This window comes from Amphibalanus amphitrite, unplaced genomic scaffold (genome assembly GCF_019059575.1).
Source record: "Amphibalanus amphitrite isolate SeventyFive unplaced genomic scaffold, NRLGWU_Aamphi_draft 000009F_arrow, whole genome shotgun sequence".
NCBI classification, from domain to species: Eukaryota; Metazoa; Arthropoda; class Thecostraca; order Balanomorpha; family Balanidae; genus Amphibalanus; species Amphibalanus amphitrite.
In genome coordinates this window covers 356,134-372,818 of record NW_024881505.1, presented here as the reverse complement: position 1 = coordinate 372,818, position 16,685 = coordinate 356,134, and the positions used below count along the sequence as shown (strand labels likewise).

The following is a 16,685-nucleotide window of genomic DNA, read 5'->3' as shown; positions in this document are numbered from 1 at the left end:
TAATTAGAACTGCCAGTATTTCAGTACCTAACGTGTAGTTAATGTTACTGTATTTTATTTATGCATATTTCGGCCTTTTTTAAGCAGATAACGAGCGATATTAAGAAACATACAGGAAATAATATCTAGGACTCTACCGCGACGAAATATTTCTATCTCGAGTTTTCCAAGGCCTCGTGCATGAAATCCTTTGAAAACTCTCGATAGAAATATTTCGTTTTCGCGGTATCGTCCAAGAATGTATATTCTTCGTTTTTTTCCTTCAGTAGTTTTAGAACGAATATCAGCGACCCTTCTCTCAGTTAGCTGTTAAATAGTCACGGCGCCAAAAAGCGACCACTGCCGACAGACATAACCGTCATTTTTCCGTTTTGTCTTGTTCCCCGTCTCGCAAGGTGCGCTGATTGCAGCAGGCAGCTCCCTCAGTTCAATTCATCTGGCCAATCTAGCCTCCCGTGACCATTTCTACCCTTTCGTCCTTTTAGCTCTAACCCTTCCCTGTTTCTCTCTCTGTTCCAGGTGCGCTGAGGACGGCTCTCTGTCTGCCACCCAGCTCGGCTCGGCGGCGCTGGCCTCCTCCCTGGGACCGGCCGACTCCCTGGCCGTCATTGCCGAGCTGCAGAGAGCCAGACGCTGCTTCGTGCTGGAGTCGGAGCTGCATCTCGTCTATCTGGTATGGACGAACCACTGCGGAAACGACGCTAGGTTTGGGAAAGCCTGTTAGTGGAGTTTTGAATGAGATGGGATAACACATCGTTTTTAGTTGTTCGTCTTTTTCTGCTTCGTACCGACGACGGGAACAAGTCACACCCTGGTCTGCATCGCCGTTAAACCATGTAGGACGTTTGTGTTTTCCCCATTGTATTCAGTTTTCGTGGTTCCGGGATATCAGATGGGTATATACGTGGGCGGCACACCAGATGAATAGTTCTGCTGTCATATGATAGGCATCGGACGCTGTGAAGAGCTGATCCAGTTCTGGGTACTTGTGCGCTCGGGGTTTTTGACACCGCTGGCGGAGTCGGGTCCGTTACTGGGCCGATGGGTCGTGGCGAGGAACGGGGCTGGTCTGGAGACGGACCCAAGTCTGTGTCATATCCCCGTGTTTTGTTTGTGTTTCATTGTCAAGGAGCGTAAGTGGGTGAGAGCTGCAATATGCAGGCCCGATCTGATCTTAGTCGTGATGCTTATCTTGTGTGCAAAGCAAGCACGATAGTCACGAGCTGGCACTGACTATGAACATGGGGTGACCTTTGAAAAACCTGTGCTGGAGGAACGAATTACTGCAATATCACCGTGATTATTCATTGCACTGTTGAACTAACGACACGGAAGTACGAGATGTTAATATAACCGGCCACTTCCTAAAGCCTGTCGCCAAGTGGAACGAAATCGTGCTATAGAGGAAAGAGAATGAATAAGGAGGGCTCTGTGGCACATTTAGAACTGAATCAAATACCTGCCTTTCTAACACTCGTCAAATAAGGAAAATATGATATCGTTAATTTAAGAATGTCCACTTCATTGCCATGCCAGTTGTATCGGTGTAAAGATCGGTGATTATGAACACGTTTTTGCGTGCGTGTGGTTTCTGAGGCATGTCGGAATTTTCCCTACTCTGGCCAGAATTTCCAGATCAAGGAGAGTAATTAACCGCAATTCCAGCGCTGTGCGTAATATCTGCCCTTGACTGTCGTATCACTCTACGATACGGCACCCATTAGGTATCTGATGTTACGATCAACTGGGAAGTTATGCTTAAAATGAGTGGGAGTTGCCCGCTGGTGTGCTGCTGACCTTGCTACTATTACCAACACGTCCTGAGTAAGCCTTTCCGGATTGGATTAAGAGTGGCCTGAACACCGTTTCATTTCATGCTCCATGCATTCCATGCATGTTTAAGTAGATAACCCCTTATTCTCCAAGAAGCCCGTGTGGCTCCTCTCTTGCCCCTTACCCTCCCCCTCCCTCAGGTGACACCAGTCTACTGCGGCGACCTCTGGCCCCAGATGGACTGTTTGAGTTACCCCTCCCTTCCCGTAGGTGACCTGTGGCCCCAGATGGACTGTTTGAGTTACCCCCACCCCCTCCCTCAGGTGACCCCGGTTTACTGCGGGGACCTGTGGCCCCAGATGGAATATCTGAGGTACCCCTCCCCTCCCTCAGGTGACCCCGGTCTACTGCGGCGACCTCTGGCCCCAGATGGACTGGTTGAATTACCTAACCATGCTGGAGGCGCTGCCGGCCGCCGAGCGGCGTGTCGCCGAGCTGGTCTCGGTCGAGCAGCGGTTCATCGTGCGCGCGCTGAAGGGGACGGTGAACCCACGCCAGCCCCGCCAGGCCGCTCAGCTAGTCTCCCACAAACGCTTCTACACCGCCCTGGCGCTGCACGAGCTGATTAACGGGGCGCCGCTGCGCAGGACGGCCGACAAGTTCGGCTGTAACCGCGGCGCGCTGCAGGCGCTCCAGCAGTCGGCCGCCACATTCGCCGGTATGGGTCGACATTGCTGTGGCTGGATAGTTGTTGCTGATGCTCAACTGGTCGGCGTGAACCTGTTGGTGAATTTCATTGCTCAAATCCTAAATATGATGTTTATGGAGCTATCGCTAACAAATGTTCAATTTCACTTCTGATTGTCCGTGTTTCTGCATCACTTTGCATGTGTGCAAACGCCATCATCCTTTCTCCACTTGTATCTCATTTGACGTGAGCAGTGCGCGGTAGCTTGAAGTGCTTGGTAATTTCGTCTTTGCTTTCATCCGTTTCCATATATCGACACCTTTTTTAAACCCCACATCTGTTCTCCTGTGAATTTCCGGGAAGCACGAAAGATCTCTTTTTAGAAGTGTCCAATCGTCCGATCCTGATCAAAATTGTGTGTTCGTGAGCTTGCTCTGGCATTGCTTGATCTGCCAAGACAGACAAACTTGAGAAAAATCGAGTGACTATACCTTTTTTGAAGGTTTCTAAACAACTTGTCTGAACTTCACGGGAGAACAAATGTGAGGTTTAAAAAAAGGTGTCGATATATGACGCTCCCTCTGCTTGTCCAGGCATGGTGACGTCGTTCTGCGGCCGTCTGGGCTGGCGGTGTCTGGAGCTGCTGCTGGACCAGTTCCAGTCGCGGCTCGAGTTCGGCGTACCCCCGGAGCTGGTACCCCTGGTGCGCCTCTCGCTGGTGAATGGACTGCGCGCCCGCGCTCTGCGCCGCGCCGGTATGGAGCGTCTGATACAGGTGGCCAACAGCAGTGCACAGCGAGTGGAGGCCGCCCTCCGGAACGCCACGCCCTTCCAGAGGTCAGAAGGCGGTCGCCCTGGGATGGTCTATGATGTGGTGATGTAGGGACTAAGAAGATCAAAAGATATTCGTTAAGACGTGGGAATGTATGCGTTTAATTGGTAACAAGGTATCAACAATCGTGTGTGACTGGGTCCACTAAAGCTTCTCCCATATGGATGTTCACGACTTCGAATTTTTCTTATTTATTTTGTTATGATTTATTAATTCTGAACTTTATAGAGCAAATATGAAAAAGTTGATCGTAGAATACCCACCTTCACTTCACCTGCACCAAGACTAGCGGACTGGACCCTTCTCATCACCACCCCATCTAACCGTCGTCCGTCCCTCCCGCCCTAACTGCAGTGCCACGGACGAGGAGGCGGACCCGGCCCTCCTGGCCGTCTCCGGCGGCACCCAGATATGTGTGGACGGCTGCCGCTACATCCCCGTGGCGGAGGCGGCGCGGGAGATTGTGCTGGAGGCCAGGAAACTGGTGGAGGTGAGGGGCGACGTTCGACATTTTCTCAAAGATATTATCACCTGTTGAGAGTTTTTTTGGGATGTGGTTTGATCTGAAGATATCATCCAAAATCTCAGTTTGTTATGTGATGTGGCTAACAGTAAGCTATCTGCTGCTGTCACATTTTACTAACTCACCATGCTGACTCTCTAGATTAATATCACGTTGCGAATTCTTGATCTGACGGATTTTCTCTTCGTTTCCAGAGCGACCTCGGCATGACCGGCATCGCCTGGGGCACCGGAGAGGCTGTGCTGGACGGGGACAGCTCTCAGTCGAGTAGTGATGACGAGGGTGACAGTGAAGCGAGCCGGAGAGACCATGGGAGTGCGGGTAGTGGGAAGATCCCGCCAGCGAAGGATGTTACCCGGACTGAGTCGTCCTCTGGTGCTTTCGCTTCCCTGGACAGACCGTCCAGCAATCCTGCTGGTGAGCTGATGGCTACTGAGAAGCTTGTGAAGTCAGGCGGTCATTCTCCAGAAGTTAAAGCAGAGGATAGAACGGATAAGTCTAAACCATCCACTGATCAGGCTCCCTGCATTGGGCACAAACCTTCGTCCGGAAACAATTCATCGTCCGACGCCCAAGCAAAGCCCAGCTCGTCTACCCACTCTGAGCCCAAATCTCAGCCTGCTGAGAAGCCCAGTCACATCCCACCTCAGCCCTCCCGGCCACCGCCTGCCGGTGAGACGAACCTCTCGACCCCTGCCGCCCAGCGCTCTGACCATCCTTCCGCTGACCAGGGTGGTGATCTTATACCACCATCAGTCGCCCAGCGGTACAACAGCACCAGTGCCGAGCGCCGGCGGCGCCGGAGGCGGCTCTCGCACGCCCTGTTTGGCCGGCGGCGCGGACAGGGTTCGACCCCAGCTACCGCCGGTACCGGCGCCGGGTCACCGTGTCTGCAGGCCGAGTCACCAGAGGACGGTCCGAGATCACCGGCGCTGCGTACCCGATCCGCTGCTGCTGCTGCTGCTGCGTCTGTTGCGGCCACTTCGTCTAGAGCTGTCACTACCACTGGAGCTTCTGCCGTGGTTTCTTCGACAAGAACTACTGCTACGGCAGGAACTTGCTCGTTAGCTAGCTCTGTAGCTACTGAAACAACTGCAACTGTTACTGGCAAGCACGTTGTTATTGCCGGATTGAATACAAATTCGGCAGCTGTAGCGGAATCGACACCACAGCCGGGCAAGCTCCGGAGCTCCCACGCCGTCACACCAGGACCTGTCCCGCCTCGTGACCTGTTCGCTACTCCTGCCCCTCCTCTGGCCACGGTAGTGACCCCTGGGCCAACCCCTGACTCAGCTACCGCCTCCGCCGGCCGCGGCAGGCACCGTCTGTCGGACAATGAAGCCCTGAACTTCTCCTCCCAGTCCAACACAGACCTGTTCGACAGTTTCGAGATCGACTCGCGGTCGGCGGCCGGGCTCGGCAGCACGGGAAAGAAGGTTACCCCGCGACAGAATATGTCAGCCGCAAGGTCAGACCAGAGTTGTGTGAGTTCAGCAAACAGGAGCAGCATCGTTATCTACCCAGTCAACTCAGAGGAGATCGACTTTGGTTTTGATGAGACGCAGAGCGCGAAGAAGATCTCGATTCGATATGATCAAATGGCATCAGCGAATAAGAACGAAGCCAGCTTCAAGTCTGCCAGAGACAGCATGGGCTCAAATCTGATAACCTCTGCCATGTTTGAAGACGCGTTTACCGTAGAACAGCTCAACTTGGACGAGCTGAGTTTCAAGGAGAACGTCTCTCCTGCCCGAAACACCAAGGAACAGGTAGTCTCTGCTGCATCCCAGTCGAGCGAACATCACGATGCTCGTCTCTCGGCCGACTCTGGAGTTCGGCGCAGTGCCCGATTGCTACGGCACTCCAGAGAGTCCAATACCTCCCCAGCCCAGGTGATCTCCCCACTGGCGGTCACCCCCGCTCCCGTCCGGCCGGCCAAGCGTCCCAGCTCCTCGCCGCTGTTTGGTGAGGAGTGTCGTAGCAGCAAACGCATCAGCCCTGCTGGAGTGACAGAACCAGTTCGCACAGGACATCTCGAGCCCGGTCTCAAATCGTTAACATCGGTGCAGCGCCTGCCATCGAAAGGCAAAGACCAAACTCAGAACACTCGTACGCCTCACTCCAATCGCCAACATTCCAAGCCAACCAAGACGACAAGGAGGGGTGGTGGGGGCTCTGGCCTCCCTCCACCCACCTCCCCTACCCCGGCGGAACCCCAGCGGACTCCGGCCGCGGTCCGACAGGACTGTATCGTTCCCCGGGGGACGGGCGGTCCGGCGGCGTGGCCGGAGGTCTGTGAAGTCAGCGGACCGGGCGCCGACTGGTGTCAGCTGAAGGAGGCTTCCCTGGGCCGGTGGCGCCGCGTCTGCCTGGCGCTGGCGGTGGAGCGAGAGACGCCCAGAGCAGGTAGGGGCCTTCTCGAGGGAGAGGGGAATAAGGGGATTCTTTTATGTATCAATGCATGGTTTTGGTACATGAAGAAATGTGGATATGGAGGGGTCATGGAAAAATGAACATGTTTGCAATGATTTATTGTGTACTAGGGAGGAAGGAAATACTTACGACTGAAAAAGACCAGTAGTTCTGGAATGCGAAGGCGGAGGATGTTCAGTGAAAGGACGAAGAGGCGACTCGTTTATTTTAACAGACGGCCAAGGTTAAATATGAATTAGATGCCGTCCTTGAACTTCATGGCCAGGACTAGGAACGAATAAACAAAGGATTATGATGCATGTGGCAGTTTTACAGTCAGCAAAGAATACGTTAATCTATTGATGAGCACGTAGCAGGAGCATAATCAGTGTTCGGTGTTCTATCGGAAATCCCCGGACACCGGTCAGGTGTAATCAATGACCGGTGCTGCATCCCGCTCCCCTTCCTGTCGCGCAGTAACATAGCTTTCTGTTTAACATCTCATCTGCTATTTCTACTTTCAACCAGAGCACTGACCTGTATGACCCTGACCGTGCATAACCCTGACCAAATTTGACCTGTGTGACTCCTGATTCCTCCGACCCGTCTGACTCCTCTGACTCCTCTTACTCGTAAGACGCTGTAAAAGACCAATACAGGCGAGGTTTAAATCCCTGTTACCTATCTGACCGTGATTAACCTCTGTGGGCCGTCTCTGACCCCTGTGACCTCTGTGGCCCGACTCTGTGACCCCTGTGACCTCTATGGCCCGGCTCTGACCCCTGTGTGACCTCTGTGGCCTCTCTGACCCCTGTGCGACCTCTGTGGCCCGGCTGTGACCCCTGTGACCTCTGTGACCTCTCGCTCAGCCTCCCTGCGCCGGCACCGCTCCCAGCCGGCCGGTCTCGCCCTCCGCGACGGCGCACGGGTGACCGGTCTCGCCGTGCTCGGCCCCGATCAGAGGGCGTTCTTTGTCTCACTGGAGACGGTCGGCTTCAGTGCAGGTCAGTAATCGTGGTAGAAGCGCCACGGATCCTCGGTATCCGTGGTACGGTCTGATGGTGGGGCTGCGTGGATGTTCGCGGCGCGGTGCTGCTTCAGAAAGCGTCAAGCGGTATTACGTTTATGAAGCTAAACTCAATCACGATATTACCCTGGTCTTAAACGTTTTTTACCTTTGATTTAAAAAAGTAAGACCAGGGTAATATCTCTGGATCTCTGGATTCCGAAGACTGAGACTTACCTGGCTACTACTTCCTATGCATGTCTTATCAGCTTTATATTATGTAAATCGCATGGTGCTGCCCTCTTCAATCTCTAACACACCTCTCCTCCCCCCCGTACCTCGGCTCTTACCCCGTAGAGTGCCGGTCGTGGCTGTCGGCGCTGCTGTCCCGCCCGGAGCTGACCGTTGTCCTCCACCGCTGCCGGCGCTGGCTGGCGCTGCTACCTCCCGAGCTGGCGGACCGGGCTGCCGCCCAGCTCAGGGACCCGGCCGTGGCCGCGTGGCTCCTGGACCCGGCCACCGAGGAGCTGCCGCTGCATAAGCTGGTCAGTGAGGGAGGAGGGGATAGATGGGATTACAGAGGAGAGGAGTTGGATCAGGGATAGTCGGGGATGGGAATGGGGTGGAGAGTGTCGTACTCAACATTGATCGATGGCTGAGAACATGACTCAGTAACTTAAATCAGGGAAAATGTTTCTTCTTGATTTTTATCGTATACATTCTAAGCTTTATCCTCCTGGGTCTTGCGTGTTATTTCCCAGTCGAAAACTAAATGTCAACACGCGTAACGTGTGTTTTGGGGTTATGATCTGCTTTTCGTTCCTCTCGGGTGCAGGCTGAGAGGGTGCTGCTGCCCGACCGCCACCTGGTGGCGGCTGCCAGTTCGGGCCCCGGCCAACAGATGGCAGTGGCGGCGGCGCTGCTCACCGATACGGTGATGACTTCGCTGGAACACCGACTGAAGCAGGACGGACTCTGGGCGGCGTTCACAGGTCAGCAGCTGCACCGGTGGAAATGGGATTATTGGTACTGGTTGCTGAGAGCAGAACCTATCGGTCCAGTTACACATAACATTTTAGCAACAAAAGGTCGCCAATTTATAGATGAGGCTTGTCGTGTTTTTACCTTTTTGTTGAATGTCAACTGGAATCTATACCTATCCAAGCTTTACTCAAGCGGTCGTCCCTATAAATAAACTTAAGGCGACTATAAAGAAACTGTCGACGATGTAGTTTATCAATGATAAACCTTCACGGCTGACACTCAGCTGCTCGTCACCCTTCATCCGGCCTATAATGGACTAATTCCCTCTAACCCAGGCCTTCCCTGTCAGAAAGTTACATAACGAACTGGCTGAGTTATTACTGCGCATCGGTGATCAATCGGCCCAAACTCTGACCTGGCACCCCACTTGCCCAGCATTCCAGTTCATTTTCATCACACTCGCACTCCTACTATAGCCCGGCCACAGGCAGACTGTGTAACCACTGACTAACACTTCCTCATTAAACATAGTCCTGCTATACATATTACATAATGCCTGATGAAACAGTACCCAGTGAACGCGGATGATTGAACACCGCCTGCGCGGCTCCCAGGCTGCTATACAAACTTAGGCGGCAGTTGCATCATTCAGTTCAGTGCTCCCAGGTTTAAACTGTATCCGGACCATCGAGTGGGGATTTTGCCGATAACTGCTCATTTGAATTCATTGAGTGTGCTGAATACAATTGTAGCTAAACTGCACGAGAGGCTGGTATTTGTTTTCATTTGAATCCCAGCGGGTTGGTTTCAAAATAATCGGCGGCCTATGTATCAGAAATGTTAGTTAACCCTCGCCCGTATAGGGGGGGGGGGGGATCGAACGGACCCCCCATGGTTTTTCGCGAATAACTCGCGTAAAAAGCGGCCGATCGCGACGAAACTTTCAGTACCCTCGCGTTAATCAATTTTACACCTACCCTGAAAATTTCATGACCCTGACCCCAATGACCTTTGACCTGTGACCTACTTTTCGAGACCATATTTGGCCGGAATCGCGATTCGGCGTATGTCGGCTCGCATTAGCCGCGCGTTTGCAGTCTTTTCGTGGTTTCAAGCGTTCAAACATGTCATATGATGTTGCCCCCATGCATTAGGGTGGGTGTCAAGGTCACCTGAAAGTCAGGTCAGGTCATTGACCTTTGGTGACCTCGGTTCACTTTTTCGAGTTTTACATGTTTCTAGGCCAGTTTTTGGAGCTGAATTCGAATTTAGCAACCATATGAACATTTACGAAGTAGTTTTGGTGCCTTCGTAACATGTTACGAAGCTGTCAGAGGCGGTTGACACCTACTAGGAATACCCGGCAGGACCCCTACTGGTTGACCTGACCTGACCTGACCCGACCTGGACTAAATGCATAAAGACATCATCTGTGATCATAACTAACATGATATTCGTGATCAGCGCCCCGGAAAACCCCATAGCAGCCATACTTTACGACGTTCTAACAGGTCCCGATTTTCCGACCTTTGGGTCATTGACCTGACCTGCAAGGTCAACCAATGACCTAGGACCTTAAAATTAGGTATCATCGGCTTCCTCTCGTCACGGGCAACACGCTCGTTTTTTTCCGCGAAGCTCTAGCTCGATCAGGGGCAAAACGGCAAGGGGGGGTCCAACGGACCCCCCCCCCCCCCCTTATACGTTCGCGGCTGGAAAAACACCAATACGGGCGAGGGTTAATGCTGATAATAAAACTTGTTGCTTTAGTGTATTGTACGGCCGATGTTATTACCGTTTGAGGGCTATACTCATTCATAAAGAATAGAGATGAAGAAACGAATATTGTTTTAGGTATTCATCAGCCCTTGGGTATCTATCCATCTGGCTAGCGCCTTCAATATAAGCCCAATAATAACCCGTTTCCCAACGTGGGCATTCTTGATATGCTCGGACGCTGGGAATTTAATTCGTCTTCATACGCTGCGACGAGATTGACACACCCTATGGCCCGATACATAATTGTAGCTCTGATGATGTGTGTGATTTCGGAGCCATTAAGGTAAATGTGTTTGTCCATATCGCGTGCCGCCTCACTAATGTCTTATGACGAGCGTTTACCCAGCGTATGGTTTCAGGCATCGGCTGTGCTAAAGTTTAGGGGTAGACAAACAAATGCGACAAACACAAACAAATGCGCTATTTTCATTTATAGTAATTGGTCTCCGTCTTATCGGATAAGACGCGGATCAAAGTCGCTGACTTTGTAGCTTCCGGTATTTCTACTCTGTTTTACGGAAGTGTTGAACGTAATTCGTGTCGGTTGCCTAATCCCTTCGCAAATTCACTCAGATTAGCGTTACCACGCTTGCTGGTGAGTGCATTTGGTATTTGTGGGGTTCCACACGTTTTTCTTTGCCGCTGCTCAAATTGAATTCTGGGATTACGCTTGCTTCACCACGCGGCGCGTTGAAAAGCGTGCGTGTCAACCATTTCAAGTGACCGGGCGGCCAGCCTCCAGCCCTGATTGGACGGGCGGTTAGAAACAAACACTCTCACGCGGCGCCTGTTGCTCGCCTCGGCCGCCGGCCAAATCGCCTTATCCGGGCGGCGCGCGGCTGCGGTGTGGCGGGTTTTTGCACTGTGTCCCTGCGGGCCCGGCCGGCCGGCCCCTGCGGCTCGGTGCGTCTAATTGCGGGCGTCAGGGCCTAATTGACCGGCCTACCATCGGCGCCCGATGGGTGCTACCGCACTGAGCACTCAGAGGCGCGGGTGCGGGACTGTCCGCCACCGGATGCAGCTGGGAAACAGATACCATGGGGAGAGGGAGCACAGCCTGACCGTTACGCAACGCAGAGTACCCGGCAAACATTGTTTTGCGTCAGCCGTCAGTCTGGACGGGAATGATGTCTGAGTAAATTACTTAACTGTATTGTCTCGCGATGCTTCACAGAAACATGGATTGGTGTTAGAGAGTGAACGGGAACAAGGGATTGGGAAACATGCCAAGCAAATGTTTTTGAGTTAAACATAGTTGCGTAATATTACGAATATCATGGTCGTTCGATCCGACCATCATCATTCACCTCAGAACTTTGGGGTTCAGGTTTAATTCAATTCAATGGAATAATATTGAATCAAAATCCGTGCCTGTGCGAATATGAATTGCTCCAAAGCTAGCTTCGTGCAAAGCATTGCTCGACCTCCATCTCTGAATATTTTGCTTGTTGATTTGATTAGAGCGAGCGAGCAAAGCTAAGTATTTCGTAGAATAACGGAACTTTCCGAATATCCGGCCGTGGTCACGCTTCTGCGAGGATTATATCTCAGCAACCACTGGACCGATTCATCTGCGATCTTTTTTTGTGGGTACCTTCATGCATTCTACCAAGTTTATTGTTTGTTTTGTTGGGTTAGGTCCTTTCGGTCTGACAAGATCATTTCAGGGCCGGAAGGATGGTAGGAATTAGGGGGAGACATTGGTCTGAGTAGACACCCTAGAAAGTCACCAGGGCTGAGCCCGTCCGAAGGGACAGGCCGACCGTATGTGTTCTCGGGAGCAGCAATGCCCTCCTAGGGAGGAGCCCGCATAAGATAAAGTTGTCTGTCCAGCCCGGATCGAGGGTTGCGGCATGGAGGAAAAGGATTTGAATGTCCTGATGATGGAAACGACGGACGGGTGATTCTACCAAGTACCTATGACTATTCCAATTTCCCGATGCATGTAGTGACCTCTAATGCACGTGCCACATGCCGACACCGGTTAGTAAGGTTGGTACCGTGCACAAGTTGTTAGAAACATCCTCTCGTACGTCTTCTGCACGAACAGGGTGCGCTCTCTCGATCACCTTTTTGTCACCCCTAAAAGGCGTCATACGACGCCTTTTAGGGGACGAACCAGTATATACTGGTTCGTGCCCTTTTATTGAAACATACAGTCAACAACTCATTATTTCCACCAGGGTTGGATAAAAGCCGGCTTAAATTGAATTTATGCCAGCCAGTGGTTTAAACCGGTTTAAACCGGTTTAAACCGGCTTAAATTAATGAAAACCACCTTCAGTTAAAACATCTACTATAACCACGGAATATATAGTCTACGACAGACTATATCGTAGACTGTCGTAGACTATATATTCCGTGCTATAACTTATCTTGTGGGTCAGTGTACTCGTTGGTGACTGTGCAGAGTGCAGGAAGTCAATGCCGTGTCATTTGGTATTATGTCAACATTTTGGCATGTGATTATGTTGATAATCTGGTCAGTAGGTAATTAAGCTAAGAAACAAAGTAGGTATAAGGCATAAGCACATTCTAATCTTAACATTCGGTTTACCAGTTGAAAGTCTCACTTTATTTTACATATAAAATGTATTCTGACCAATCGTCTGGGGACTGGGCCAGTAACACTAGAAAAATTATTTATCATGGTATCACCCATTATGTGATTTTTTGTTAATTGCACAGCAAACCATTGTAACAACTCATCATTTATAAATCTTCTGGAATGTTCCTATGGTTTCTGTTTTCTTCAGGTAGCGCATGTTGTTTTCTTGGTATAACAGTGTCCCTAACTAATCACACTTATTATTGTTTTTTACATTAACTTTGGAGCCTATAATGGTGGCCGTGCTGCCAATTCCTTTGTTTAGTGTCACTGACTGCTTCAGCAATAGACAGTTCCCTAGTAAATAGGCAATGTTCTGTATGATAGTTCTTAGGGCCTTACCATTCACTGATCCTTGCACCATGCATTTGGCATTAGGTCATGTTTGCTACAGCTTCTCATAAAATTGAAATTGGGTTCTTTATTGAAGCTGTCTCCAAGACTTTTCATTCCATGAACCACCTATGCAAATCAAAATAAACATTTGATGCAGGGTGATACAGATCAATAATGAATGACATAAGTTAACCCCCAGGAAAAAAAAAACATTACAAGTTAGCATGTATAATTGAAAGGTGTGTACAGAAAATGGGAAGAGAAGAAGCAGTTTAACCCAAGTGATGTTACGACAAGTTAACGTAAGTGGCATTTATTATGTTGGTGCACACTGGTTTAAACCGGGGTGGCTTAAATTAGTTTATGCCAGCCGGTTTAATCCATGGATTAAACCGGTTTAAACCGGCTGCTGGCATAAATTTGCCAACCCTGATTTCCACCAATGCCGCAGTCACATTGTTCAGCAAACCGCGTATATGTACTCCCTTCCTGAGCAGCTGGCCCTGTGTCCGGCAGACGTGGAGATGCCGTTGGCCGCCGCGCTGGCCGTGTTGGAGCAGGCAGGGATGCCGGTGGATGGTGCACGCCTGCAGGCACAGGTCAGCCTGCTGCAGAGGCTGAGGGCCGACCTGGAGCGGCAGGCGCACAGGCTGGCCGGCAGGCGCGTCAGCCTCGCCTCGGCAGCCGACGTCGGACGGGTGAGACTGTCCCAACATGGCGAACTGCATCTGAGTTCCATGTCACGCAACACGCACACGCATGTCCATATTTTTGTGCTTATTGATGACCTTTTGGTTCAGCTCCGACGTTTATCTGCGTGGTTTCTTACTTATTTTAGCTATTTATGCACGTTATTGCTTCTGCTTGTCTGCACTCTTATCCTATTCGATTTCAATCATGTGCGCTTCCTCGGCCTGTCTCCGGTGGCTGTGCACTATTGGCTCTGCACTGCTGCTCTGTAGAATGCCACTCGATGTTCGCCTCATTGCTTCTTCCGAGGTGACAGACCATGTCAGGCATACGTCTCCGATATCTTATTGCGTCGCAATATCTCAGCTTTATGCTCGGTCTTCATCGTGATGCGGCATCGAATGCTGCACATATTGCCATTTATTGTCTCATGTGTTGCCGTGCCAGGAGCCCCAGTATCGCAAGCGGAAATTAGTGATTGGCAAATTGGGGAGATTATACACCTGTATCCATGGACAACTGGCTTGGCGATGCTCCCTAAAGCACGCTTTTTGCGTGATTTTTTTTTTTACCCAGCGAGCTAAAGGTGGTTATTACTGACATCGTAGTCCGCGGTGGAAGTTTAAAGGAAACGGTGCCTCAGTTGAAGCCGAGTGATTGTGATTTATGCCTCCCTTGTTTTGACAATTACTTATTTTCCTCTTGATGCACATATGTGATGTTTGTGGAGCGTGGGACACGCTGCGTCAGGAGCGTAACAACAGTGAACTCCACCTGCGATAGTTGCACAATGGCTGGCCTGATTGGACTGACATTTGGTCACCCATTCAGCACACCAATCGATGAATTTCCATATATCAATAGGGATTCTGCTGCGCTGGAACACTGATTTTAACCTCGTCGTACCTATCGGTTTTCCACATACCGTCCGAGTTGCACAGTCGCAGTTCTGTTAGCAGCATAACTTAAAATATGACATTGTCCCTGATTTTGATCGATATCCCGCTAATACCCCGGGCATCCGAGCCATTCGACGGAGAATCGTTTGCCAATCGATATTACTGGCGGTGAGCTCGTGTGACTGGCTCGTGTCAGCTATCGTGTCTCGTGACATGTCATCTACCGTGACATGTCAACGAACGACACTCGATGACAGCGATGACACCTTCCGTCAGCCAGAGTCGTGTCAGGTGTGACACTCGAACCGGATCCTGATTTGAGAAGTGCTCGTTTTGGAGCTAGTCAGTTATTTTAGCTGTGCGTGTCATATTGAGCTGTTCTACTGAAAGTGTTGCATCAGTCGGCTAATATTGGCTCACTGAGATTGCTCTCCGGTTTCACATCGAGTCGTGGTCAGCTTCGAGATTGCTGTGTGGGTCTAGTTCGAATTTTGATCTGTATTTTCTTGTGTGTATATTGCCTAGTTGATAGGCTCGAGTTTACTTTCAGCTGGAGTCATGCCAAATGTAAATATTATTTTTATGTGAAACCTTGCATCCTAGCTGGTGCCTTGTTTTGGTTTCTAGTGGCCATTTTAATGACGCAAATCTGTCATCTACGCTTTTTTCTGTATCCCCTGCTTATCCTATATTTAGTCCCCGTCACTTGTCAGGGCCTGACCTCAAACCCACCGTTTGTGTCACAGCTTTGCCTCCCGTGTGTGTCTGACCCGATCTTCCTGTCTTCCTCAGCTGCTGTTCTGCGAGCTGGGCCTTCCGGCCGAGCCGGTCGAGCTCCCCGGTCAGGACCCGGGGACAGACATCCAGGAGCCAGCGCTGTCCCGGCGGCGGCGCAGCGGCCGCGGCCCGCGCACCCGCCGCGGACGGCCGCTGCCCACCAACCGGGAGGCCCTGCTGCGCATCCGCCACCTGCACCCGGTCATTGACCTCGTTATCGAGTGGAGGAAGCTGACCCACGTGCTGACCATGGTGAGAGGGGTGGGGACCTGTCGGAGGGCCCGGTCTGGGGTTACAGCGGAGCCGTGTTGGGCGGATATGACGGGGACAGGCGGCTGAGATGACTGGTTTGGCTTTTAGCCTGGGTGTATGCATTAATGTTTTTTGTACATCATGTGAAATATGAATGGCTACCTACCAGTGAATGTGTTGACTTGGACAGCGAAGCCTCGTTTCAAATACGATGACAAATTAATGAAAATCCAAATAAATTCAAGGTTGATGAACCGATTCATTTTCTACAAAATACCAAATAGTCCGTTAAGTCTAGCGGGTAATATCCCTGCAGCCTTTCTGAGCTATGTGATTAGCTGTTACGGAGTTTTTGTCCCACTCTAGCTAATTGTGTATGAGTCAGCTCGAGGTTATTTGTAGTGAGTCCAATTTATGCGCACTGTTATTGTTGGCGCAAGTATGTCTGCGGCCAATTTCCCGGGATGTAATAACCGTGGCTCTGGATATTACGTCCGCATTGCTGGGATGTTTTCAACAATTACAATACCCTTATTAGCGGTCTTTTGTTCCTTGTGGCTGAAACAAATTTCAGCTAAAAAATCGCATGTATAAACTTCAAAGATCACTCCTGCGACGCTCATCTTTCCGCGCCCTCCCCTCTTTCGCTCTCGTCGTTTTCTTCGAGCTGCGATCGTTCGCACTCACCAAGATTACTTGACAAACATTTTGTTTCCCCCGCCGTGTGTCCGCCCAGATAGCCCAGCCGCTGCAGCGGGAGGCCGAGTGTACCGGCACGGACGGCAGTCGACGGGTGGTGCGCGGCCGGTGGTTTACCCATACTGCTACCGGGAGGGTCACCATGCACGAGCCCAGTCTGCAGACAGTGCCGCGCGACTTCAGCCTTACCGGCGGGCGCAGCGTCAGCCTGCGCAGCGCCTTCGTGGCGCCGCCAGGTCAGTAGTGGTCGGGAGAATATGAGGCGGCTGTTGTCTAGTATGCTCTCAGTGAGAAAAAGTCTTCCCGGTTTTTTTCCTTCTTTTGTGTCGATGATCTCCGCAGTCCGTTTGCACAAGACCACAGCTGCTCTTACCATATAGGTACTTTATCTGGCGTGTTCCCCATTGTAGCTGCTGGTAAGCCGTGT

General features: G+C 51.2%; 1 protein-coding gene across 1 annotated transcript in view; it reads left to right on the top strand.

Moving 5' to 3' along the window:
- LOC122379646 (DNA polymerase theta-like) overlaps positions 1-16,685 on the top strand; it is a 143,702-nt gene that overhangs the window by 32,163 nt on the left and 94,854 nt on the right. The window contains exons 12-22 of the mRNA XM_043362007.1: positions 520-673; positions 2,167-2,491; positions 3,055-3,298; positions 3,648-3,783; positions 4,011-6,222; positions 7,098-7,232; positions 7,592-7,779; positions 8,070-8,226; positions 13,458-13,639; positions 15,323-15,559; positions 16,296-16,494. Coding sequence (XP_043217942.1) covers positions 520-673; positions 2,167-2,491; positions 3,055-3,298; positions 3,648-3,783; positions 4,011-6,222; positions 7,098-7,232; positions 7,592-7,779; positions 8,070-8,226; positions 13,458-13,639; positions 15,323-15,559; positions 16,296-16,494 — 4,169 coding nt within the window. The remainder of the gene's footprint in view (positions 1-519; positions 674-2,166; positions 2,492-3,054; positions 3,299-3,647; positions 3,784-4,010; positions 6,223-7,097; positions 7,233-7,591; positions 7,780-8,069; positions 8,227-13,457; positions 13,640-15,322; positions 15,560-16,295; positions 16,495-16,685) is intronic.